This window comes from Dysidea avara, chromosome 2 (assembly GCF_963678975.1).
Source record: "Dysidea avara chromosome 2, odDysAvar1.4, whole genome shotgun sequence".
In the NCBI taxonomy this organism is placed as follows: Eukaryota; Metazoa; Porifera; class Demospongiae; order Dictyoceratida; family Dysideidae; genus Dysidea; species Dysidea avara.
Genome location: NC_089273.1, coordinates 6,588,541 through 6,613,827, shown reverse-complemented (window position 1 = coordinate 6,613,827; position 25,287 = coordinate 6,588,541). Strand labels below are relative to the sequence as shown.

The 25,287-nt window shown below is 36.9% G+C and overlaps 2 protein-coding genes across 7 annotated transcripts in view; one reads left to right on the top strand and one right to left on the bottom strand.

Moving 5' to 3' along the window:
* Positions 1-2,312, top strand: part of LOC136246504 (uncharacterized) — a 152,258-nt gene extending 149,946 nt beyond the window's left edge. Inside the window, exon 17 of the mRNA XM_066037984.1 lies at positions 374-2,312. Coding sequence (XP_065894056.1) covers positions 374-2,244 — 1,871 coding nt within the window. The 3' untranslated portion in view covers positions 2,245-2,312. The remainder of the gene's footprint in view (positions 1-373) is intronic.
* Positions 2,313-6,678: 4,366 nt separating this feature from the next.
* The window catches only part of LOC136246508 (uncharacterized), a 24,813-nt gene continuing 6,204 nt past the window's right edge, over positions 6,679-25,287 (bottom strand). The window contains exons 1-15 of one of the 6 annotated variants that reach the window (XR_010696522.1): positions 8,917-9,169; positions 8,799-8,871; positions 8,609-8,751; positions 8,483-8,556; positions 8,361-8,435; positions 8,143-8,305; positions 8,016-8,090; positions 7,893-7,967; positions 7,680-7,842; positions 7,553-7,627; positions 7,430-7,504; positions 7,237-7,379; positions 7,111-7,184; positions 6,991-7,063; positions 6,679-6,944 (exon numbers count right to left, since the gene is read on the bottom strand). Coding sequence is in view for 2 of the 6 variants with exons in the window: in XM_066037987.1 (XP_065894059.1) it covers positions 8,800-8,871; positions 10,041-10,107 (139 nt within the window). In the remaining 4 variants the exon portion in view is untranslated. Of the gene's footprint in view, positions 6,945-6,990; positions 7,064-7,110; positions 7,185-7,236; positions 7,380-7,429; positions 7,505-7,552; positions 7,628-7,679; positions 7,843-7,892; positions 7,968-8,015; positions 8,091-8,142; positions 8,313-8,360; positions 8,436-8,482; positions 8,557-8,608; positions 8,752-8,798; positions 9,170-10,040; positions 10,108-25,287 lie in introns of those variants that run through there. The other 5 variants (XR_010696521.1, XR_010696523.1, XR_010696520.1 and 2 more) reach the window with 5 other exon arrangements.

Below are 25,287 nucleotides of genomic sequence, written 5' to 3'. Positions count from 1 at the left end.
AAAAATTCTGTTATAAAGGTGATGACATCAGTAGCAAAGGTGAAAAGGCGATGTATCATAAAACACAAAAGAGGCAAATTCCATGCAAAAATGCTAAAAGCGTGCAACCTTGAAAAGCCTAGATAAAAATGTTGTGAAATCAAAGGTGATAAACAAGAAATAGCAGCAACGATGTTAATGCCATTCGATGGTCATATAAATGCACACCATAATTAAAATTGACAGCCATTGCTGTCATTGTTGGCTGTTATATTTGATTTCACAGCTTGCTGTTTTCTCATAGGAATCCACACCATTTTTGCAGCCTAGCTGTTTTTCATGGATAAGCTAATCACTACATAACTAGTCACTATTCCATTATGTTCCATTGCAGGTATCAAATGTCCACTGCCTCCACCATTACCACCCAACTATGTACGTCGACAACATCTATTAAACGAAATGGTTGGTAAATTATGTCAATCCACCATTGACCATCATAGTTTTGGAACAAGTTTAACAGTTACTGGAGCTGGTGGATTTGGCAAGACTTCTCTTGCTACTGATTTATGTCATCATGATAAAGTAAAGGAACAGTTTAGAGATGGTGTTGTGTTTATAGAACTTGGACCACAAGCTACTGATCCCAGTATGAAACTGAAAGGATTATACAATTTATTGACTGATAAACAGTGTGATGTTAATGTTGTAGAGCAACAAATCAAGCAACTTACAAGTTTTTATTGTCATAATCTTCTTGTCATTATTGATGATGTGTGGCATGTTGAAGATGCTGAGCCAATAGTTAAAGCATTTAGTAGCTGTAAAATAGTCCTCACTACCAGGATGAATGATATTGAACAGTACATACCTACAAAAGAGGTAGTTTGTGTAGGTCCAATGGAGCAAAGTGAAGCTATCTCTCTACTGACTAGTGGAGTGTTTGACATCAGTCAACTGTCAAAGGAAGGTGTGAGCTTACTCAATGGCCTAACTCAAGATGTCCACCTGTGGCCGCTGCTTCTCTCCCTTATAAGAGGACAATTGTCTCATAACCTGAAATACCAGAAATGTTATCATGAAGCTATTCAATTTGTACAAGCTAAATTATATGATAAAGGATTAACAGCTTTTGACAAGAATAACATTCAAAGAAGCCGTAGGTTTGCTGTGAAAAGCTGTATTGAAGTGACCTTAGAGTTACTAACTAAGTCATTATCAGATAAATTGAAGTCATTAATATTATACAATGGAATTGGCACTTCACTAGAAAAGGCAGTATCACACAATTTATGGAATATTTCTGAACATGAAGCAACAGAAACTGTTGATGCACTATGGTCCTATGGCTTAGTCAAACTTACTGATATCACAATGCCTCCTCAAAATAACACACTTTGCTGTGTGGAGGTTCATGCTGTCATTAGTCAATACATCATTGAATCCATGGATAGTTTTGAGGTCTCTGCACTGTCAGCATATTGTGGATTAGGCACTAGTGATTCAGTATGTCAGGGATCACTAAAACTATTCCGTACGAGTTATGGGATATCTAAAGTATCATCATTATATGGTAGAGATTACTTGATATATAAACTAAACGAGCTTGAATGTAACCTTATACCTTACTTCCTCAAGAGCATAAGTATGGGTACAATAATTGATCCACATGATACTATAGTAGCATTAAAGATAATGCGAGATGCTTTAATGACATCACCACGCATTACTTTAACTTTTCCATTATTAAATGATGAAGTTGAATCATTGATCAGTGACTGTCACAAAGTGTTAAAAGTTGTCCATAAATTGAGTAGAGATTTAAATCAAAATGTTCAACGTTGTCTTACACAAAGGGACCATCCCAACTTAATACAAACTATAGAAAAATACAACAAAGAATATCCTATAGCAAGGGTAGCACAACAAGCAGTTACCATGGTGAAAAAGACCATTCCATACTGTGATGGACACTTACTAACATTTATCAAAGAGAAGTTTGAATACTTACAGAGGAAGACAACTGATTATCATACCATCAGTCTACAAGTGTTACCCTTTCTCAAGTTATACACTAAATATCTTCACCTTATTTATGCCTCATTACAGACAGGATTACCTGATATAGAAATTATTCAATATTACTTCAAATCTGGACAACATCAAGAAGAGGAACATTTATTGGACATGCAACACTATGCCAAACTACAAGAAGTAGCTCCTAACATTGTACGCAATAAAGTAACCAATATCTATAATTCTTAGGCTGGTAGCTACCCTTATATAATAATAGTAATATGCACTAATATTGTGTATTGTCATCATGAAACAATATCCCCTTGCAACAAGAACTCGGCTGTATAGAGATGTGCATCTATGAAAGTAAAAGTAGGTATAAAGTGACTAAAATTTATATATAAAATGAATCCAACCAATAATACAGTATTTTGCAAAAAAACATTATGTGACCAAGTTTGACAAAACAAGGCTTCCACACCCATTCAGTTTTATGACTATGAAGTACCATAACAATGTAGGAGTGTGAAATCAGTTTCAAATTTTGACTTGTTGTTTCACAGTACTAGAAGAATTGTGTAAAATTTTTAAGTTAATAGCTCAGGTTGCATTTGGTAAAATCAGAAAATTGAAGGTGTATGGGAAGCCTTGTTTTGTCAAATTTGGCCACATATAATATTAGTCTTTATCATTTACTCATGCAATTTGTTGCATTCCTAATTTTCAGTTACTGCAAATATAGAATTTAGGATGTCTATTTCAATAGCTAAGAAAAAGGAAGCCAGATTAATAACCAACTATGCACCAAGACTATATGAGTCAATCATAAAATTATAACCAATGTCAGATTAGACACTGAATAAGAATTGGGTGCATGCAATTGACCTCACTGAGTTACTTTATCCAGGAATAATGATACACCTAAGTGGCTAACAATTATAGCTAGTAAAGATGGTATTATAATGATATTAATAGTTTAGTTAAATCAATCTTAGATGGTTGAATCAATCAACTGCATCATCTGCTGAACCATGGCCTGTTAGTTTGGCTATTAATGGCCACTATCATTACACCACAAACTGCGAGGTTAAAGCATCAAAAATAAAAATCAACTTTGTAGCTGTTAAAATAATTTTACTGCTTGGTAATTTTGTCCCAGTAAATATCATCTAAACCAAAACAGCCAAGCTGTAAAAAAAGAATGCAGCCCCCAAAAAGGCCAAGGTGGAAAAAGACATGAAATCCAAGGTGGTGGCCAAGAAACAGCTGTGATGGTAGGTTAATGGCAAAAATTTTAATTACGACAATTCGGGTGAATTTGGTGCCGAATCTTTTTCCACTTTGGCCTTTTTGGGTGCCACACTCTTTTTTAACAGCTTGGCTGCTTTGGTTTAGATATCACTTCTTTTTGTATTGCAAGCCATAAAGCTGGCCTTATATAAACTGGCCTTGGTACTTCCTTTTAAGTAATTGTGTGTATAGCTTTTGTCTGACTAAATATTTGTGTATTAATTTTAACACTGAATGATTATCACATACTGTAGTTAATAAGGTGACTTCTTACATAACTGAACTGTAGCTGAAACACTCATTGTTTGTAGTTGAACTCTTTTTCAGGGTGATTTGTTTCTAGGTGAACTCTCTACAGGATGATTTGTTTGCAGCTGAACTCTCTACATGGTGGTTTCTTTGTAGCTGAACTCTCTACAAGGTGATTTGTGCTAGCAGAACTCTCTACAGGGTGATTTATTTGCAGCTGAACTCTCTACACGATGATTTATTTCTAGCTGATCTCTGTATATAGTGTAACTTGTTTGTAGCTGAACTCTCTACAGGATGGTTTCTTTGTAACTAATCTCTCTACAGGATGACTTGTTTCTAGCTTATCTCTGGATGACTTGTTTCTAGCTGATCTCTCTACACAGTGACTTGTTTCTAGTTGAACTCTCTATAGGGTTATCTGTTTGTAATTGAACTCTCTACAGGATGATTTCTTTGTAGCTGATCTCTCTACAGGGTGAGCTTGTTTCTGGCTGAACTGAACTCTCTACAGATGATTTGTTTACAACTGAACTCTCTACATGGTGGTTTCTTTGTAGCTGAACTCTCTACATACAAAGCAACTTCTTCTAGCTGGTCTTTCTACAAGATGACTTGTTTCTAGCTGATCTCTCTCAAGTCTGCAGGGTAACGTGTTTCTAGCTGAACTCTACAGGGTGATCTGTTCATAGCTGAACTCTCTACAAGGTGACATCGGAACTCTCTACAGGGTGATCTTTATTTATTTATTTATCTATTTATTAATTTGTTTATTATTACAGAGCAGCCAGTACTGCTGATGTGCTCAGGAAAAATCATACATGTACATTATTACAATAAATAGAAACATTAACTGAGAATAAGTCAAAGTCATTTAAATCAATTAGGAATTGAGTTCCTGAAGCTGAACTCTCTACAAGGTGATTTGTTTGCAGCTGAACTCTCTACATGATTGTTTGTTTACAGCTGAACTATCTACAAGGTAAATTTTTCTAACTGATCTCTCTACAGGGAGACTCGCTTCTAGCTCATCTCTCTACAAGGTATTTTGTTTGTAGCTGAACTCTCTATAATTTGATTTGTTTGCAGCTTAACTCTCTACATGGTGGTTTCTTTGTAGCTGAACTCTCTACAAGATGTCTTCTTCTAGCTTATCTCTCTACAGAGTGAATTGTTTGTAGCAGAACTCTCTACAGGGTGATCTGTACATAGCTGAACTCTCTAAAGGGTGATTTGTTTGCAGCTGAACTATTTATATGATAGTTTCTTTGTAGCTGAACTCTCTACAAGGTAACTGCTTCTAGATGATCTCTCTATAGGGTGACTTGTTTGTAGCTGAACTATTTGCAGGGTGATTTGTTTGTAGCTGAACTCTCTTCAAGGTAATCCTTCTAGCTGATCTCTCTACAGGATTACTTGCTTGTAGCTAAACTCTCTACAAGGTGATCCTTCTAGCTGGTCACTCTACAGGATGACTTTTTCTAGATAATCTCTCTACAGGGTGGAATGCTTCTAGCGGCACTCTCTACAGGTGATTTTTTTTGCAGCTGAAGTCTCGGTTTCTTTGCAGCTGAAGTCTCAGTTTCTTTGCAGCTGAACTCTCTACATACAAAGTGAATTCTTGTAGCTGGTCTCTCTACAGGATGACTTGTTTCTAGCTGATCTCTCTGCAGGGTGATTTGTTTCTAGCTGAACTCTTTACAGGGTGGTTTTTTGATTGGTTGCTGAACATTGTGTAAAGTATCTTGTTTGTAGCTGATCTAGATGAACTCTCTACTGGGTAGCTTTTTTGTAGCTGTGAACTCTCTACACAGTGACTTGTTTGTAGCTGAATTCTCCACCGAGTGACTTATAATGTTCTGAATCTCTACAGCGACATATTTGTAGCTGAACTCTCTACAATGTGACTTGCTTTGTAGCTGAATTGTCTATAAGATTAACTGTTTGTAGCTGAAGTCCCAGAGTCAGATCTAGGATTTATAAAAGGGGGGGGGGGGGGGGGGGGGCTAACTCAAGGTACTAATCTCTTGGGTAGAGGATTGCGAAGCAAACTAGGGGGGTCTGGGAGCATCCCGGCCCAGAAAAATTTTGAACAATAGATGCTAAAACACTGCAAATTGAAGACATTTCCACATAAAATTCATAATATTTTCTGCATGTAGATATTTTATATACTGCCTTTAGATTATAGGTATGGCTCTCTGAAGCATTTTGCTAATGGAAAAGTTTGGGTAGGTACAGACAACCAAGTACATGACGCACCCGACTCACAATTGCACAACACTGAAAAGGTGCATGTTAGAATAATAATGTTGAAAGTGGAAAATTTTGAAATTTGAACAATAAAAGAGAGCATTTTCAATGGAAATTGTGAACCTGAATTAAGTATTGTCATACATATTAACTACACAAGTAGATGAATGAAGCCCTTTAAACAGACCAATTCACTTCATTGTATGTATAGGTGCAGGCAGATTTGGAAAAATTCCATAACAGAACCAACTACATGCTTCCAGTGAACATTCTAGTAGAGTAGTTAGCTGACTGCTCTATTAGAATATCTCAATCTTGTAAACCTCCAATGCTGATCCGGGTCCTTGTTGCATAAACTTTAGCATAAATCCACTGATAATACCTTGGAAAGACGTTTATAAGGTGGTTTTATGAGTATTTGTATGCCCCCCTGGATCCGCCCCAGGAATAGCTTGCAATGTAATATAATGGAGTAAGTTATAAACACAGGAAATCGCAAACAAGAATACGTTGCGTTCAATCGATCGTGAACCCTCGTATTGTTTAAGCAAACGAGCTCTTACACTCACTCTTACAGGTTTCGTTCGCTTAATAGAACAACTTCGTCTTTCGCTCGTTGTGAAACAAATATTATACGCGCTTACTCGTTCATCCACGTACAATTCCTCGTATCATTGATGTATAACGCGTGTTCTCGGTCGTCCCACCATAATATCCAACAGTGATGCCCGTACGTAGCTTGATATCCGCTTTTGTAATTATTGCCGCACGGCGTAATTAATTATTCTGAGCAATAAACGCACGGCGTAATTAATTATTCTGAGCAATAAACGCACAGCGTAATTAATTATTCTGAGCAATAAACGCAAGGCGTAATTAATTATTCTGAGCAATAAAATTTCTTCAACCATTAAAAAAAGCACACACACACAAGTTCATATCCGTTTCTCCATCAAGCCACACGTCCAATCCATTTTAACAGCAGTATCCAACAAAATTCTGCAGCAAGTGTTTGTAGGCCTAGGGTTGACACAAGTCCTGGCACAGCCACGTCACCTCTACACTCTCAATCCACACAGTCTTAAGACTTTTCTCAGTTGCCTTGTTGCCTAAACTACCCTTGTCGTTCACAGTAGTTCTGTCTCGAGTCTTCTATTCTATAACGAACAGTAAATAAGTACACAAACAATACAGTCTACTAACATTATGAAGAAATGTCTCGTCATATAAACTACTGGTGTTGTCCACGGTAGTCTTGACATCTTAGTCTTCTCTCCTGTAAACAATAGTAAATAAACACACAAACAAATAGAGTCTACTTACGTTATTGAAGAAGTGTCTCGTCATATAAACTACTGGTGTTGTCCACGGTAGTCTTGACATCTTAGTCTTCTCTTCTGTAAACAATAGTAAATAAACACACAAACCAAATATAGTCTATATACTTACATTATTTGAAGATTTCCATTGTACCAGCACAGTTGTCTTGTTGTCTAAGTTGACAGCAGCCTTTTCTCCAACTTCCCTCAGCAGTCTTGCTGTCTAAAGTATCCTTGTTGCTGACAGTAGTCTTGATATCTCAACCTTATCTCCTATAACCAATAGTAAATAAACACACAAACAAATATTATAATCTACTTACATTATTTGAAGAAGTGTCTCGTCGTATAAACTACTGGTTTTGTCCACGGCAGTCTTGACGTCTTAGTCTTTTTTTCTGTAAACAAATAGTAAATAAACGCACAAACAAATATAGTCTACTTACATTATTTGAAGAAGTGTCTCATTGTATAAACTACTGGTGTTGTCCACAGTAGTCTTGACATCTTAGTCTTCTCTTCTGTAAACAATAGTAAATAAACACACAAACCAAATATAGTCTATACACTTACATTATTTGAAGATTTTCACTGTACCAGCACAGTTGTCTTGTTGTCTAAGTTGACAGAAGCCTTCTCTCCAACTTCTCTAGTCTGTCTCCAACTTTCCTCTGCCGTCTTGCCGCCTAAACTACCCTTGTTGTTAACAGTAGTCTTGACACCTCAGTCTTATCTCCTGTAAACAATAGTAAATAAACACACAAACAAATATTATAGTCTACTTACAATATTTGAAGAAGTGTCTCTTCGCATAAACTACTGGTGTTGTCCACAGTAGTCTTGACGTCTTAGTCTTCTCTTCTGTAAACAAATAGTAAATAAACACAAAAACAAATATAGTCTACTTGCATTATTTGAAGAAGTGTCTCATTGTATAAACTACTGGTGTTGTCCACAGTAGTCTTGACATCTTAGTCTTCTCTTCTGTAAACAATAGTAAATAAACACGCAAACCAAATATAGTCTATACACTTGCATTATTTGTAGATTTTCACTGTACCAGCACAGTTGTCTTGTTGTCTAAGTTGACAGCAGCCTTCTCTCCAACTTCTCTAGTCTGTCTCCAACTTTCCTCTGCCGTCTTGCCGTCTAAACTACCCTTGTTGTTAACAGTAGTCTTGATACCTCAGTCTTATCTCCTGTAAACTATAGTAAATAAACACATAAACAAAATTAATATTATAGTCTACTTACAATATTTGAAGAAGTGTCTCTTCGCATAAACTACTGGTGTTGTCCACGGTAGTCTTGACGTCTTAGTCTTCTCTCCTGTAAACAATAGTAAATAAACACACAAACAAATAGAGTCTACTTACGTTATTGAAGAAGTGTCTCATCATATAAACTACTGGTGTTGTCCACGGTAGTCTTGACATCTTAGTCTTCTCTTCTGTAAACAATAGTAAATAAACACACAAACCAAATATAGTCTATTTACTTACATTATTTGAAGATATCCACTGTATCAGCACAGTTGTTTTGTTGTCTAAGCTGACAGCAGCCTTTTCTCCAATTTCCCTCAGCCATCTTGCTGTCTAAAGTATCCTTGTCGCTGACAGTAGTCTTGATATCTCAGTCTTATCTCCTGTAAACAATAGTAAATAAACACACAAACAAATATAGTCTACTTACATTATTTGACGATGCATCTCGTCATAAACCACAGGTGTTGTCCACAATAGTCTTGATCTCTCAGTCTCATCTTCTGTAAACAATAGTAAATAAACACACAAACCAAATCAAGACTCACGGTAGTGAGTCGCGCGGCCAGTAAAGCGACCACTACGTGAGGATTTTACAAGAACGAACGTTGTCAAATTCGGCCTTCCTGTAATCCACCCGTCACTTACGCTATCCCTCTGAAACTCTGCAGTTGAACTCATCGTGTCACTAGTAACTACCACACAAGCAGTGAAGCAAATCCATGCCGATTGTTTCGTGATCGAGGTTGCCGACATCAAAGGGGAAGTTTCATTTTTTTTTAAATCGCATGCAGTTAGACGCAACCACAGGTGTATGCCTTGCATTCCTTTGTGCATTCCGAACATTGATCGCCCTGTTATCGCTTCAGTATTCACTCAATCACCTCAAGATTCACATCATCGATTTCACCATACATGATTACCCTACAGTCGTGATGTGTGATGCAGAAATTGGGAATGACCGGCCATTTGGTGTGTTATGACACTTTGTGCTGTCAGTGAAAAGAAATGGGACACAAAGGAGGACAATGGTAATTCCATGATCCATACATTGCATGTAGTGTAGGCACCGGCCGATTATGCCAGCATAATTTAAAGCATAATAGGTGACCAAAAGCATCAAGCATAATGCCAGCATAATAGGGACGATGTTTGAAAAATTAATTAAATGCGCAATACGCGCGCTTGAAAGAAAGCAAATATTCACTGCCAATAGTATTATTAGTGCATTTCATAATTAAAAACACGTAATATAAAGTATTAAACCGTTTCTTTGTTGGTTGTTAACACTTTGCAGAAATAAGATCGAGATACTCTAATAGAACAGTCAGGAAAGGCTGATATATTCTAATAAAACAGTCAGTTCTAGAGCATAATCTTGATTTTGAAAGCATAATTTTGAGCATAATAGGCTTAATTTTTGAGCAATGCTCAAAAGCATAATAGGTAAAATTTTGGGCATAATAGGCCGGTGCCTAATGTAGTGCTAGTATGCCAAAAGGTACCAGTTGGGCTGAAGTCAGTGAAAAACAAAACTAGTGACCTTCCTTGTCTGAATGCATCAGTCAGTTAGTTAGTCAACCGGTATAATAAAAAGTTGAAAACTTTGAAGGTACCTTTGTGCTTGGTCCCTACTATACAATGCTACCATACTAGTACATAAATTGATTACCTGAATTATTGGATCAACATCTTCAATTGTAGCATTTCCCAAATCTCTACTTGCAAGTGATAAGATACTGTGTAGTGAGATAAAAATGGTTGATGAACGGTTTAGTTGCAACTGAACATAATATACTGTAATGGTGTGAATAAGCCTGTGACAACCAGGCATAAATAAATGTTGGCATAAACTACAACCCCATCACATAACAAGTAATGTATCAATACCAGAACAGAATATTATGCATTCTGCGATTTGTATTACAAACCGAAGTAAAACATTAATCATAACACAATAGCATAAAACCCATGAATCATCAAATTTTAAAAATGTGCCTGTTATTACAGGCCAACGTTGAAACCGGGTCACTACTGCTGACCCGGATGACCCACTGACCCGGATGTGATCCGGATTGACCCGGATTAATTAGAGCCGAGACGTGTTTCGGCTAGTCTCGAGCGAGCGAACGAGTCTACATTTTGAGCGTTCGATTCGTGTTGAGAAAATATTGCAACTTCAGGCTAGCTGTAGGTTGAAGACCAAAAAAAATTATAATAATAAAAAGGCCTTCACCTACTGACAATAGCTACCCCTCACCATAGATACCCTCAGTTTCGTGCTACATACTACGCTTACTAACAAATGGGCGTGGCTGAGTGTATGTGGTAATGCGATAAGTGGGCGCGGCTCACGAAAGAGCTACGCGATAGCGTTTATAAGTTTCCATGTCGTAAAACGAACAATTTTGTTACTCACGTGATCCAATCCGGGTCAGACCTGGATAAATTGTAAACCGGGTCAGACCCGGATGACCCGGAGAAAATGTGTCCCGGATAGTAGCCATTAGAGACAGGATGTTATCCGTAACACGGATAATGGGATTTTACTAGTATACTAATAATTCTAACCACCTTGTGTATAGAGACTATAGCCTACCTGTCTACACAGTCTATAGTGACTAACCTGTCTATACAGTCTACAGTGACTAACCTGTCTATACAGTCTATAGTGACTAACCTGTCTATACAGTCTATAGTGACTAACCTGTCTATACAGTCTATAGTGACTAACCTGTCTATACAGTCTATAGTGACTAACCTGTCTATACAGTCTTTAGTGACTAACCTGTCTATACAGTCTATAGTGACTAACCTGTCTATACAGTCTATAGTGACTAACCTGTCTATATAGTCTATAGTGACTAACCTGTCTATATAGTCTATAGTGACTAACCTGTATATATAGTCTATAGTGACTAACCTGTCTATATAGTCTACAGTGACTAACCTGCCTATAGTGACTAACCTGTCTATATAGTCTACAGTGACTAACCTGTCTATATAGTCTATAGTGACTAACCTGTCTACACAGTCTATAGTGACTAACCTGTCTATATAGTCTATAGTGACTAACCTGTCTACACAGTCTATAGTGGCTACCCTATCTATATAGTCTATAGTGACTAACCTGTCTACACAGTCTATAGTGACTATCCTGTCTATATAGTCTACAGTGACTACCCTGTCTATATAGTCTACAGTGACTACAGTGTCTATATAGTCTATAGTGACTAACCTGTCTATATAGTCTATAGTGACTAAACTATCTATATAGTCTATAGTGACTAACCTGTCTATATAGTCTACAGTGACTAACCTGTCTATATAGTCTATAGTGACTAACCTGTCTATATAGTCTACAGTGACTAACCTGTCTATATAGTCTACAGTGACTAACCTGTCTATACAGTCTATAGTGACTAACCTGTCTATATAGTCTATAGTGACTAACCTGTCTATATAGTCTACAGTGACTAACCTGTCTACACAGTCTATAGTGACTAACCTGTCTACACAGTCTATAGTGACTAACCTGTCTATATAGTCTATAGTGACTAACCTGTCTACACAGTCTATAGTGACTAATCTGTCTATATAGTCTACAGTGACTACAGTGTCTATACAGTCTATAGTGACTACAGTGTCTATATAGTCTATAGTGACTAACCTGTCTATATAGTCTACAGTGACTAATCTATCTATATAGTCTACAGTGACTAACCTGTCTATATAGTCTATAGTGACTAACCTGTCTATACAGTCTATAGTGACTAACCTGTCTATATAGTCTATAGTGACTAACCTGTCTATATAGTCTATAGTGACTAACCTGTCTATATAGTCTGCAGTGACTAACCTGTCTATATAGTCTATAGTGACTAACCTGTCTATACAGTCTATAGTGACTAACCTGTCTATATAGTCTATAGTGACTAACCTGTCTATATAGTCTATAGTGACTAACCTGTCTATATAGTCTATAGTGACTAACCTGTCTATATAGTCTACAGTGACTAACCTGCCTATAGTGACTAACCTGTCTATATAGTCTACAGTGACTAACCTGTCTATATAGTCTATAGTGACTAACCTGTCTACACAGTCTATAGTGACTAACCTGTCTATATAGTCTATAGTGACTAACCTGTCTACACAGTCTATAGTGACTACCCTATCTATATAGTCTATAGTGACTAACCTGTCTACACAGTCTATAGTGACTATCCTGTCTATATAGTCTACAGTGACTACCCTGTCTATATAGTCTACAGTGACTACAGTGTCTATATAGTCTATAGTGACTAACCTGTCTATATAGTCTATAGTGACTAAACTGTCTATATAGTCTATAGTGACTAACCTGTCTATATAGTCTACAGTGACTAACCTGTCTATATAGTCTATAGTGACTAACCTGTCTATATAGTCTATAGTGACTAACCTGTCTATATAGTCTACAGTGACTAACCTGTCTATACAGTCTATAGTGACTAACCTGTCTACACAGTCTATAGTGACTAACCTGTCTATATAGTCTATAGTGACTACCCTGTCTACACAGTCTATAGTGACTAATCTGTCTATATAGTCTACAGTGACTACAGTGTCTATACAGTCTATAGTGACTACAGTGTCTATATAGTCTATAGTGACTAACCTGTCTATATAGTCTACAGTGACTAACCTATCTATATAGTCTACAGTGACTACAGTGTCTATATTGTCTATAGTGACTAACCTGTCTATATAGTCTATAGTGACTAACCTGTCTACACAGTCTATAGTGACTACCCTATCTATATAGTCTATAGTGACTAACCTGTCTACACAGTCTATAGTGACTATCCTGTCTATATAGTCTACAGTGACTACAGTGTCTATATAGTCTATAGTGACTAACCTGTCTATATAGTCTATAGTGACTAAACTGTCTATATAGTTTATAGTGACTAACCTGTCTATATAGTCTACAGTGACTAACCTGTCTATATAGTCTATAGTGACTAACCTGTCTATATAGTCTATAGTGACTAACCTGTCTATATAGTCTACAGTGACTAACCTGTCTATACAGTCTATAGTGACTAACCTGTCTACACAGTCTATAGTGACTAACCTGTCTATATAGTCTATAGTGACTAACCTGTCTACACAGTCTATAGTGACTAATCTGTCTATATAGTCTACAGTGACTACAGTGTCTATACAGTCTATAGTGACTACAGTGTCTATATAGTCTATAGTGACTAACCTGTCTATATAGTCTACAGTGACTAACCTATCTATATAGTCTACAGTGACTACAGTGTCTATATTGTCTATAGTGACTAACCTGTCTATATAGTCTATAGTGACTAACCTGTCTATATAGTCTATAGTGACTAACCTGTCTATATAGTCTACAGTGACTACAGTGTCTATATAGTCTATAGTGACTAACCTGTCTATATAGTCTAGAGTGACTAACCTGTCTATATAGTCTACAGTGACTAGCCTGTCTATATAGTCTACAGTGACTAACCTGTCTATATAGTCTATAGTGACTAACCTGTCTACACAGTCTAGTGACTAACCTTTCTATACAGCCTATAGTGACTAACCTGTCTATATATAGTCCATAGTGACTAACCTGTCTATATAGTCTACAGTGACTACAGTGTCTATATAGTCTATAGTGACTAACCTGTCTATATAGTCTACAGTGACTAACCTGTCTATACAGTCTATAGTGACTAACCTGTCTATATAGTCTACAGTGACTAACCTGTCTATATAGTCTATAGTGACTAACCTGTCTACACAGTCTAGTGACTAACCTTTCTATACAGCCTATAGTGACTAACCTGTCTATATATAGTCTATAGTGACTAACCTGTCTATACAGTCTTCAGTCACTAACTTGTCTATATAGTCTATAGTGACTAACCTGTCTATACAGTCTTCAGTCACTAACTTGTCTATATAGTCTATAGTGACTAACCTGTCTATATAGTCTATAGTGACTAACCTGTCTATATAGTCTACAGTGACTACAGTGTCTATATAGTCTATAGTGACTAACCTGTCTATATAGTCTACAGTGACTACAGTGTCTATATAGTCTATAGTGACTAACCTGTCTATATAGTCTACAGTGACTAACCTGTCTATATAGTCTATAGTGACTAACCTGTCTATATAGTCTACAGTGACTAACTTGTCTATATAGTCTATAGTGACTAACCTGTCTATATAGTCTATAGTGACTAACCTGTCTATAAAGTCTGTAGTGATTAACCTGTCTATATAGTCTATAGTGACTAGCCTGTCTATATAGTCTATAGTGACTAATCTGTCTATATAGTCTATAGTGACTAACCTGTCTATATAGTCTACAGTGACTAACCTGTCTATATAGTCTACAGTGACTACCCTGTCTTTATAGTCTATAGTGACTAACCTGTCTACACAGTCTATAGTGACTAACCTGTCTATACAGTCTATAGTGACTAACCTGTCTATACAGTCTACAGTGATTAACTTGTCTGTATAGTCTACAGTGACTATCCTGTCTGTATAGTCTACAGTGACTATCCTGTCTATATAGTCTATAGTGACTAACCTGTCTACACAGTCTACAGTGACTATCCTGTCTATATAGTCTACAGTGACTAACTTGTCTATATAGTCTACAGTGACTAACTTGTCTGTATAGTCTACAGTGACTAACCTGTCTATATAGTCTATAGTGACTAACCTGTCTATATAGTCTATAGTGACTAACCTGTCTATACAGTCTACAGTGACTAACTTGTCTGTATAGTCTACAGTGACTAACCTGTCTATACAGTCTATAGTGACTAACCTGTCTATACAGTCTATAGTGACTAACCTGTCTATACAGTCTTTAGTGACTAACCTGTCTATACAGTCTATAGTGACTAACCTGTCTATACAGTCTATAGTGACTAACCTGTCTATATAGTCTATAGTGACTAACCTGTCTATATAGTCTATAGTGACTAACCTGTATATATAGTCTATAGTGACTAACCTGTCTATATAGTCTACAGTGACTAGCCTGCCTATAGTGATCAACCTGTCTATATAGTCTACAGTGACTAACCTGTCTATATAGTCTATAGTGACTAACCTGTCTACACAGTCTATAGTGACTAACCTGTCTATATAGTCTATAGTGACTAACCTGTCTACACAGTCTATAGTGGCTACCCTATCTATATAGTCTATAGTGACTAACCTGTCTACACAGTCTATAGTGACTATCCTGTCTATATAGTCTACAGTGACTACCCTGTCTATATAGTCTACAGTGACTACAGTGTCTATATAGTCTATAGTGACTAACCTGTCTATATAGTCTATAGTGACTAAACTATCTATATAGTCTATAGTGACTAACCTGTCTATATAGTCTACAGTGACTAACCTGTCTATATAGTCTATAGTGACTAACCTGTCTATATAGTCTACAGTGACTAACCTGTCTATATAGTCTACAGTGACTAGCCTGTCTATATAGTCTACAGTGACTAACCTGTCTATATAGTCTATAGTGACTAACCTGTCTATATAGTCTACAGTGACTAGCCTGTCTATATAGTCTATAGTGACTAACCTGTCTATATAGTCTACAGTGACTAGCCTGTCTATATAGTCTATAGTGACTAACCTGTCTATATAGTCTACAGTGACTAGCCTGTCTATATAGTCTACAGTGTCTATATAGTCTATAGTGACTAACCTGTCTATATAGTCTACAGTGACTAGCCTGTCTATATAGTCTACAGTGACTAACCTGTCTATATAGTCTATAGTGACTAACCTGTCTACACAGTCTAGTGACTAACCTTTCTATACAGCCTATAGTGACTAACCTGTCTATATATAGTCTATAGTGACTAACCTGTCTATACAATCTATAGTGACTAACCTGTCCATACAATCTATAGTGACTAACCTGTCTATACAGTCTATAGTGACTAACCTGTCTATACAGTCTATAGTGACTAACCTGTCTATATAGTCTATAGTGACTAACCTGTCTATACAGTCTACAGTGACTAACCTGTCTGTATAGTCTACAGTGACTATCCGGTCTATATAGTCTATAGTGACTAACCCGTCTATATAGTCTATAGTGACTAACCTGTCTATATAGTCTACAGTGTCTATATAGTCTATAGTGACTAACCTGTCTATACAGTCTATAGTGACTAACCTGTCTATATAGTCTATAGTGACTAACCTGTCTATACAGTCTTCAGTCACTAACTTGTCTATATAGTCTATAGTGACTAACCTGTCTATACAGTCTTCAGTCACTAACTTGTCTATATAGTCTATAGTGACTAACCTGTCTATATAGTCTATAGTGACTAACCTGTCTATATAGTCTACAGTGACTACAGTGTCTATATAGTCTATAGTGACTAACCTGTCTATATAGTCTACAGTGACTACAGTGTCTATATAGTCTATAGTGACTAACCTGTCTATATAGTCTATAGTGACTAACCTGTCTATATAGTCTACAGTGACTAACCTGTCTATACAGTCTATAGTGACTAACCTGTCTATATAGTCTACAGTGACTAACTTGTCTATATAGTCTATAGTGACTAACCTGTCTACACAGTCTAGTGACTAACCTTTCTATACAGCCTATAGTGACTAACCTGTCTATATATAGTCCATAGTGACTAACCTGTCTATATAGTCTACAGTGACTACAGTGTCTATATAGTCTATAGTGACTAACCTGTCTATATAGTCTACAGTGACTAACCTGTCTATACAGTCTATAGTGACTAACCTGTCTATATAGTCTACAGTGACTAACCTGTCTATATAGTCTATAGTGACTAACCTGTCTACACAGTCTAGTGACTAACCTTTCTATACAGCCTATAGTGACTAACCTGTCTATATATAGTCTATAGTGACTAACCTGTCTATACAGTCTTCAGTCACTAACTTGTCTATATAGTCTATAGTGACTAACCTGTCTATACAGTCTTCAGTCACTAACTTGTCTATATAGTCTATAGTGACTAACCTGTCTATATAGTCTATAGTGACTAACCTGTCTATATAGTCTACAGTGACTACAGTGTCTATATAGTCTATAGTGACTAACCTGTCTATATAGTCTACAGTGACTACAGTGTCTATATAGTCTATAGTGACTAACCTGTCTATATAGTCTACAGTGACTAACCTGTCTATATAGTCTATAGTGACTAACCTGTCTATATAGTCTACAGTGACTAACTTGTCTATATAGTCTATAGTGACTAACCTGTCTATATAGTCTATAGTGACTAACCTGTCTATAAAGTCTGTAGTGATTAACCTGTCTATATAGTCTATAGTGACTAGCCTGTCTATATAGTCTATAGTGACTAATCTGTCTATATAGTCTATAGTGACTAACCTGTCTATATAGTCTACAGTGACTAACCTGTCTATATAGTCTACAGTGACTACCCTGTCTTTATAGTCTATAGTGACTAACCTGTCTACACAGTCTATAGTGACTAACCTGTCTATACAGTCTATAGTGACTAACCTGTCTATACAGTCTACAGTGATTAACTTGTCTGTATAGTCTACAGTGACTATCCTGTCTATATAGTCTATAGTGACTAACCTGTCTACACAGTCTACAGTGACTATCCTGTCTATATAGTCTACAGTGACTAACTTGTCTATATAGTCTACAGTGACTAACTTGTCTGTATAGTCTACAGTGACTATCCTATCTATATAGTCTATAATGACTAACCTGTCTATATAGTCTACAGTGACTAACCTGTCTATATAGTCTACAGTGACTAACCTGTCTGTATAGCCTATAGTGGCTAACCTGTCTACACAGTCTATAGTGACTACCCTGTCTATATAGTCTATAATGACTAACCTGTCTATATAGTCTACAGTGACTAACCTGTCTATATAGTCTATAGTGACTAACCTGTCTATATAGTCTATAGTGACTAACCTGTCTATACAGTCTACAGTGACTAACTTGTCTGTATAGTCTACAGTGACTAACCTGTCTATATAGTCTATAGTGACTAACTTGTCTATACAGTCTATAGTGACTAACTTGTCTATATAGTCTACAGTGACCTAACCTATCTATATAGCCTATAGTGACTAACCCGTCTACACAGTCTATAGTGACTAACCTGTCTATAAAGTCTATAGTGACTAACCTGTCTACACAGTCTATAGTGACTAACCTGTCTATATAGTCTATAGTGACTAACCTGTCTATACAGTCTACAGTGACTAACTATATAGACTATATAGACTATATGGACAGGTTAGTCACTATAGACTATAGAGACGGGTTAGTCACTATAGACTATCTAGACTGGTTAGTCACTATAGACTATAGAGACGGGTTAGTCACTATAGACTATATAGACAGGTTAGTCACTATAGACTATATAGACAGATTAGTCACTATAGACTATATAGACAGGCTAGTCACTATAGACTATATAGACAGGTTAGTCACTATAGACTATATAGACGGGTTAGTCACTATAGACTATCTAGACGGGTTAGTCACTATAGACTATCTAGACTGGTTAGTCACTATAGACTATATAGGTTAGTCACTATAGACTATATAGACAGGTTAGTCACTATAGACTATATAGACAGGTTAGTCACTATAGGCTATATAGAAAGGTTAGTCACTGTAGACTATATAGACGGGTTAGTCACTCTAGACTATATAGACGGGTTAGTCACTATAGACTATATAGACAGGTTAGTCACTATAGACTATATAGACAGGTTAGTCACTATAGACTGTATAGACAGGTTAATCACTATAGACTTTATAGACAGGTTAGTCACTATAGACTATATATACAGGTTAGTCACTATAGACTATATAGACAGGTTAGTCACTATAGACTATATAGACAGGTTAGTCACTATAGACTATATAGACAGGTTAGTCACTATAGACTATATAGACAGGTTAGTCACTATAGAATATATATAGACAGGTTAGTCACTATAGACTATATATAGACAGGTTAATCACTATAGACTATATAGACAGGTTAGTCACTATAGACTATATAGACATGTTAGTCACTATAGACTATATAGACAGGTTAGTCACTGTAGAGTATATAGACAGGTTAGTCACTATAGACTATACAGACAGGTTAGTCACTATAGACTATATAGACAGGTTAGTCATGCACTATAGACTATATAGACAGGTCAGTCACTATAGACTATATAGACAGGTTAGTCACTATAGACTATATAGACAGGTTAGTCACTATAGGCTATATAGAAAGGTTAGTCACTGTAGACTATATAGACGGGTTAGTCACTCTAGACTATATAGACGGGTTAGTCACTATAGACTATATAGACCGGTTAGTCACTATAGACTATATAGACAGGTTAGTCACTATAGACTATATAGACAGGTTAGTCACTATAGACTGTATAGACAGGTTAATCACTATAGACTTTATAGACGGGTTAGTCACTATAGACTATATAGACAGGTTAGTCACTATAGACTATATAGACAGGTTAGTCACTATAGGCAGGTTAGTCACTGTAGACTATATAGACAGGTTAGTCACTATAGGCAGGTTAGTCACTGTAGACTTTATAGACAGGTTAGTCAACCTAGACTATATAGACAGGTTAGTCACTATAGACTATATAGACAGGTTAGTCACTATAGACTGTATATAGACAGGTTAGTCACTATAGACTATATAGACAGGTTAGTCACTATAGACTGTATAGGCAGGTTAGTCACTATAGACTATATAGACAGGTTAGTCACTGTAGACTATATAGATAGGCTAGTCAACCTAGACTATATAGACAGGTTAGTCACTATAGACTATATAGACAGGTTAGTCACTATAGACTATATAGACAGGTTAGTCACTATGGACTATATAGACAGGTTAGTCACTACAGACTATATAGACAGGTTAGTCACTATAGACTATATGGACAGGTTAGTCACTATAGACTATATATAGACAGGTTAGTCACTATAGACTATATAGACGGGTTAGTCACTATAGACTATATAGACAGGTTAGTCACTATAGACTATATATAGACAGGTTAGTCACTATAGACTATATAGACAGGTTAGTAACTATAGACTATATAGACAGGTTAGTCACTACAGACTATATAGACAGGTTAGTCACTATAGACTATATGGACAGGTTAGTCACTATAGACTATATATATAGACAGGTTAGTCACTATAGACTGTATAGACAGGTTAGTCACTGTAGACTATATAGATAGGTTAGTCAACCTAGACTATATAGACAGGTTAGTCACTATAGACTATATAGACAGGTTAGTCATTTAGACTATATAGACAGGTTAGTCACTGTAGACTATATAGACAGGTTAGTCACTATAGACTATATAGACAGTTTAGTCACTTTAGACTATATAGACAGGTTAGTCAACCTAGACTATATAGACAGGTTAGTCACTATAGACTATATAGACAGGTTAGTCAACCTAGACTATATAGACAGGTTAGTCACTATAGACTATATAGACAGGTTAGTCACTATAGACTATATAGACAGGTTAGTCACTATAGACTATATAGACAGGTTAGTCACTGTAGACTATATAGACAGGTTAGTCACTATAGACTATATAGACAGGTTAGTCACTATAGACAGGTTAGTCACTATAGACTATATAAACGGGTTAGTCACGATTGACCGATTAGCTCCCCCGTGTGTCGGTTACTATAGCGAATTAATAAGAATCCCGTTTTTAGTAGTATATTAGTTCCGTGTTACGGATAACATCCTGTCTGTAGCGCTACTTGTCCCGGATGACCCGGAGAAAATGTGACCCGGATGACCCGACCCGGTTTCAACGCTGTTACAGGCCTTGTTACATTTACAAACACTTTAAATGTATTGGGATGGGTTTTCACAATCTGAACTATACACATTTCCAGTGCATGTCATGCATGTAAAATAATATCTAATCCAAAACAGCCAAGCTGTAAAAAAGGTGTGCGGCCCTCAGAAAGGCTATGGTGAAAAAAAATGTGAAATCCAAGGTGACGGCCAAGAAATGGCTGTGATGGTAGGTTAATGGTAAAAATTTTAATAACGACAATTCAGGTGAATTTTTGTGCCGCTTCACAAAATTTACCTAAGTTGTCATTATTAAAATTTTTACCATTAACCTACCATCACAGCCATTTCTTGGCCGCCACCTTGGATTTCACATCTTTTTTCACCATAGCCTTTCTGAGGGCTGCAAACTTTTTTTACAGCTTGGCTGTTTTGGATTATATTTCATTTCTTTTTGTATTTGTATACCCCAAAGCCGGCCTATGGCCAGCTTTGGGACTTTTTAAACCTATGTTTTTTTCTTTACTACAGGAAGAAGAAAAGATGAAGTAGATGTACTTTAAATATTTTATCAGTAAATGTACAAATTATATATGCTGTATAATACATATGTGACCGGATTTGCGAAAAGGGGTCTTCCACACACATCCAATTTGCCAACTTTGACAATTGATAACTTCAGATTGGAAAGAGCTATTGCCTTGAAATTTGGGAAGTGGTGAGCACCACTATATATAGCTGAATACATGGTGAAATTTTCAGGTTAATATGTTACTTGAACACTGAGTTATGGTCTCCAACATTTATGGAATTGGATGTTTGTGGAAGACCCCTTTTTGCAAATCCGGTCACATATATTGATTACAGAAATCTCCATGGTGGTTTCTTTGTAACTGAACACTCTACAAGGTGACTTCTTCTAATTGCTCTCTCTACAGGGTGAATTGTTTGTAGCTGAACGATCTACAAGGTAACTTCTTCTAACTGATCTCTCTACAGGGTGATGTGTTTGTAGCTGAATTCTGTATAGGTGATTTGTTTGCAGCTGAGCTCTTTACAGAATGGTTTCTTTGTAGCTGAACTCTCTAAAAGGTAACTTCTTCTAACTGATCTTTCTACAGGGCAATCTGTTTCTGGCAGAATTTTCTACAGGGTGATTTCTTTGCCGCTGAACTCTCTACATGGTGGTTTCTTTGTAGCTGAACTCTCTACAAGGTAACTTCTTCTAACTGATCTTTCTACAGGGTGATTTGTTTGTAGCTGAACTATCTACAAGGTAATTTCTTCTAGCTGATCTCTCTACAGGGTGATTTGTTTGTAGCTGAATTCTGTACAAGTGATTTGTTTGCAGCTGAGCTCTTTACAGAATGGTTTCTTTGTAGCTGAACTCTCTACAGGGTGATTTGTTTGTAGCTGAAATCCCTACAAGGTAACTTCTTCTAGCTGATCTTTCTACAGGGCGATTTGTTTGTAGCTGAGTTCTCTACAGGGTGTTTGTTTGCAGCTGAATTGTCTACATGGTGGTTTCTTTATAGCTGAACTCTCTACAAGGTGACTTCTTCTAGCTGATCTCTCTACAGGGTGATTTGTGTGTAGCTGAACTCTCTACAGGTGATTTGTTTGTAGCTGAACTCTCTACAAGGTGATACTTCTAGGTGATCTCTCTACAGGATTCCTTGTTTCTAACTGAACACTCAACAGGGTGATCTGTTCATAGCTGAACCTTCTACTGGGTGATTTGTTTGCAGCTGAACTCTCTAAATGGTGGATTCTTTGTAGCTGAACTCTCTACAATGTGACTTGTTTCTAGCTGATCTCTCTACAGGGTGACTTGTTTCTAGCTGAACTCTCTACAGGTGATTTGTTTGTAGCTGAACTCTCTACATGGTGGTTTCGTTGTAGCTGAACTCTCTACAAGGTAACTTCTTCTAGCTGATCTTTTTACACTGCATATTTGTTTGAAGCTGAGTTCTCTACAGGATGATTTGTTTGCAGCTGAACTCTCTACATGGGAGTTTCATTGTAGCTGAACTCTCTACAATGTGACTTCTTCTAGCTGAACTCTCTACAGGGTGACTTGTTTCTAGCTGAACTCTCTACAGGTGATTTGTTTGCAGTTGAACTCTCTACATGGTGGTTTCTTTGTAGCTGATCCACTCTCTACAAGGTAACTTCTTCTAGCCGATCGTTCTACAAGGTGATTGAGTTTTCTGCAGCTGAACTCTTTACATGGTGGTTGCTTTGTAGCTGAACTCTCTAAAAGGTGACTTCTTCTAGCTGAACTCTCTACAGGATGATTTGTTTGCAGCTGAACTCTCTACGTGGTAGTTTCTTTGTAGCTGAACTCTCTACAATGTGACTTCTTCTAGCTGAACTCTCTACAGGGTGACTTAATTTTAGCTGATCTCTCTACAGGGTGACTTGTTTCTAGCTGAACTCTCTACAGGTGATTTGTTTGCAGCTGAACTCTCTACATGGTGGTTTCTTTGTAGCTGAACTCTCTACAAGGTAACTTCTTCTAGCTGATCTTTCTACAGGGTGATTTGTTTGTAGCTGAATTCTCTACAGGGTGATTTATTTGCACCTTAACTCTCTACAAGGTGACTTCTTCTAGCTGAACTCTCAACAGAGTGATTGATTTTTTTGCAGCTGAACTCTCTACATGGTGGTTTCTTTGTAACTGAACTCTCTACAGGGTGATTTGTTTGTAGCTGAACTCTCTACAGGGTGATTTGTTCATAGCTGAACTCCCTATAAGGTAACTTCTTCTAGCTAATCTTTCTACAGGGCGATTTGTTTGTAGCTGAGTTCTCTACAGGGTGATTTGTTTGCAGCTGAACTCTACATGGTAGTTTCTTTGTAGCTCTACAATGTGACTTCTTCTAGCTGAACTCTCTACAAGGTGACTTGTTTCTAGCTGAACTCTCTACAGGTGATTTGTTTGTAGCTGAACTCTCTACATGGTTTATTTCTTTGTAACTGAACTCCCTGCAAGGTGACTTCTTCTAGCTGATCTCTCTACAGGGAGATTTGTTTGTAGCTTAACTCTCTACAGGTGATTTGTTTGCAGCTGAACTCTCTACATGATGGTTTCTTTGTAGCTGAACTCTCTACAAGGTAATTTCTTCTAGCTGATCTCTCTACAGGCCGATTTGTTTGTAGCTGAACTCTCTACATGATGGTTTCTTTGTAGCTGAACTCTCTACAAGGTGATTTCTTCTATAGCTGATCTTTCTAAAGGGTGATTTGTTTGTAGTTGAACTCTCTACATGATAGTTTCTTTGTAGCTGAACTCTCTACAAGGTGATTTCTTCTATAGCTGATCTTTCTACAGGGTGATTTGTTTGTACCTGAACTATCTACATGATGGTTTCTTTGTAGCTGAACTCTCTACAAGGTAACTTCTTCTAGCTGATCTCTCTACAGGACAATTTGTTTGTACCTGAACTCTCACATGATTGTTTCTTTGAAGCTGAACTCTCTACAAGGTGATTTCTTCTAGCTGATCTTTCTACAGGGTGATTTGTTTGTAGCAGAACTCTCTACAAGGAAACTTCTTCTAGCTGATCTCTCTACAGGGAGATTTGTTTGTAGCTGAACTCTCTATACATGATTTGTTTGCGGCTGAATTCTCTACATGATGGTTTCTTTGTAGCTGAACTCTCTACAAGGTAACTTCTTCTAGCTGATCTCTTTACAGGGTGAATTGTTTGTAGCTGAACGATCTACAAGGTAACTTCTTCTAACTGATCTCTCTACAGGGTGATTTGTCTGTAGCTGAACTCTCTACAAGGAAACCTCTTTTAACTGAGCTCTGTACAGGGTGAATTGTTTGTAGCTGAACTATCTACAAGGTAACTTCTTCTAGCTGATCTCTCTACAGAATGATTTGTTTGTAGCTGAACTATCTACAAGGTAACTTCTTATAGCTGATCTCTCTACAGGGTGATTTGTTTGTAGCTGAATTCTGTATAGGTGATTTGTTTGCAGCTGAGCTCTTTACAGAAT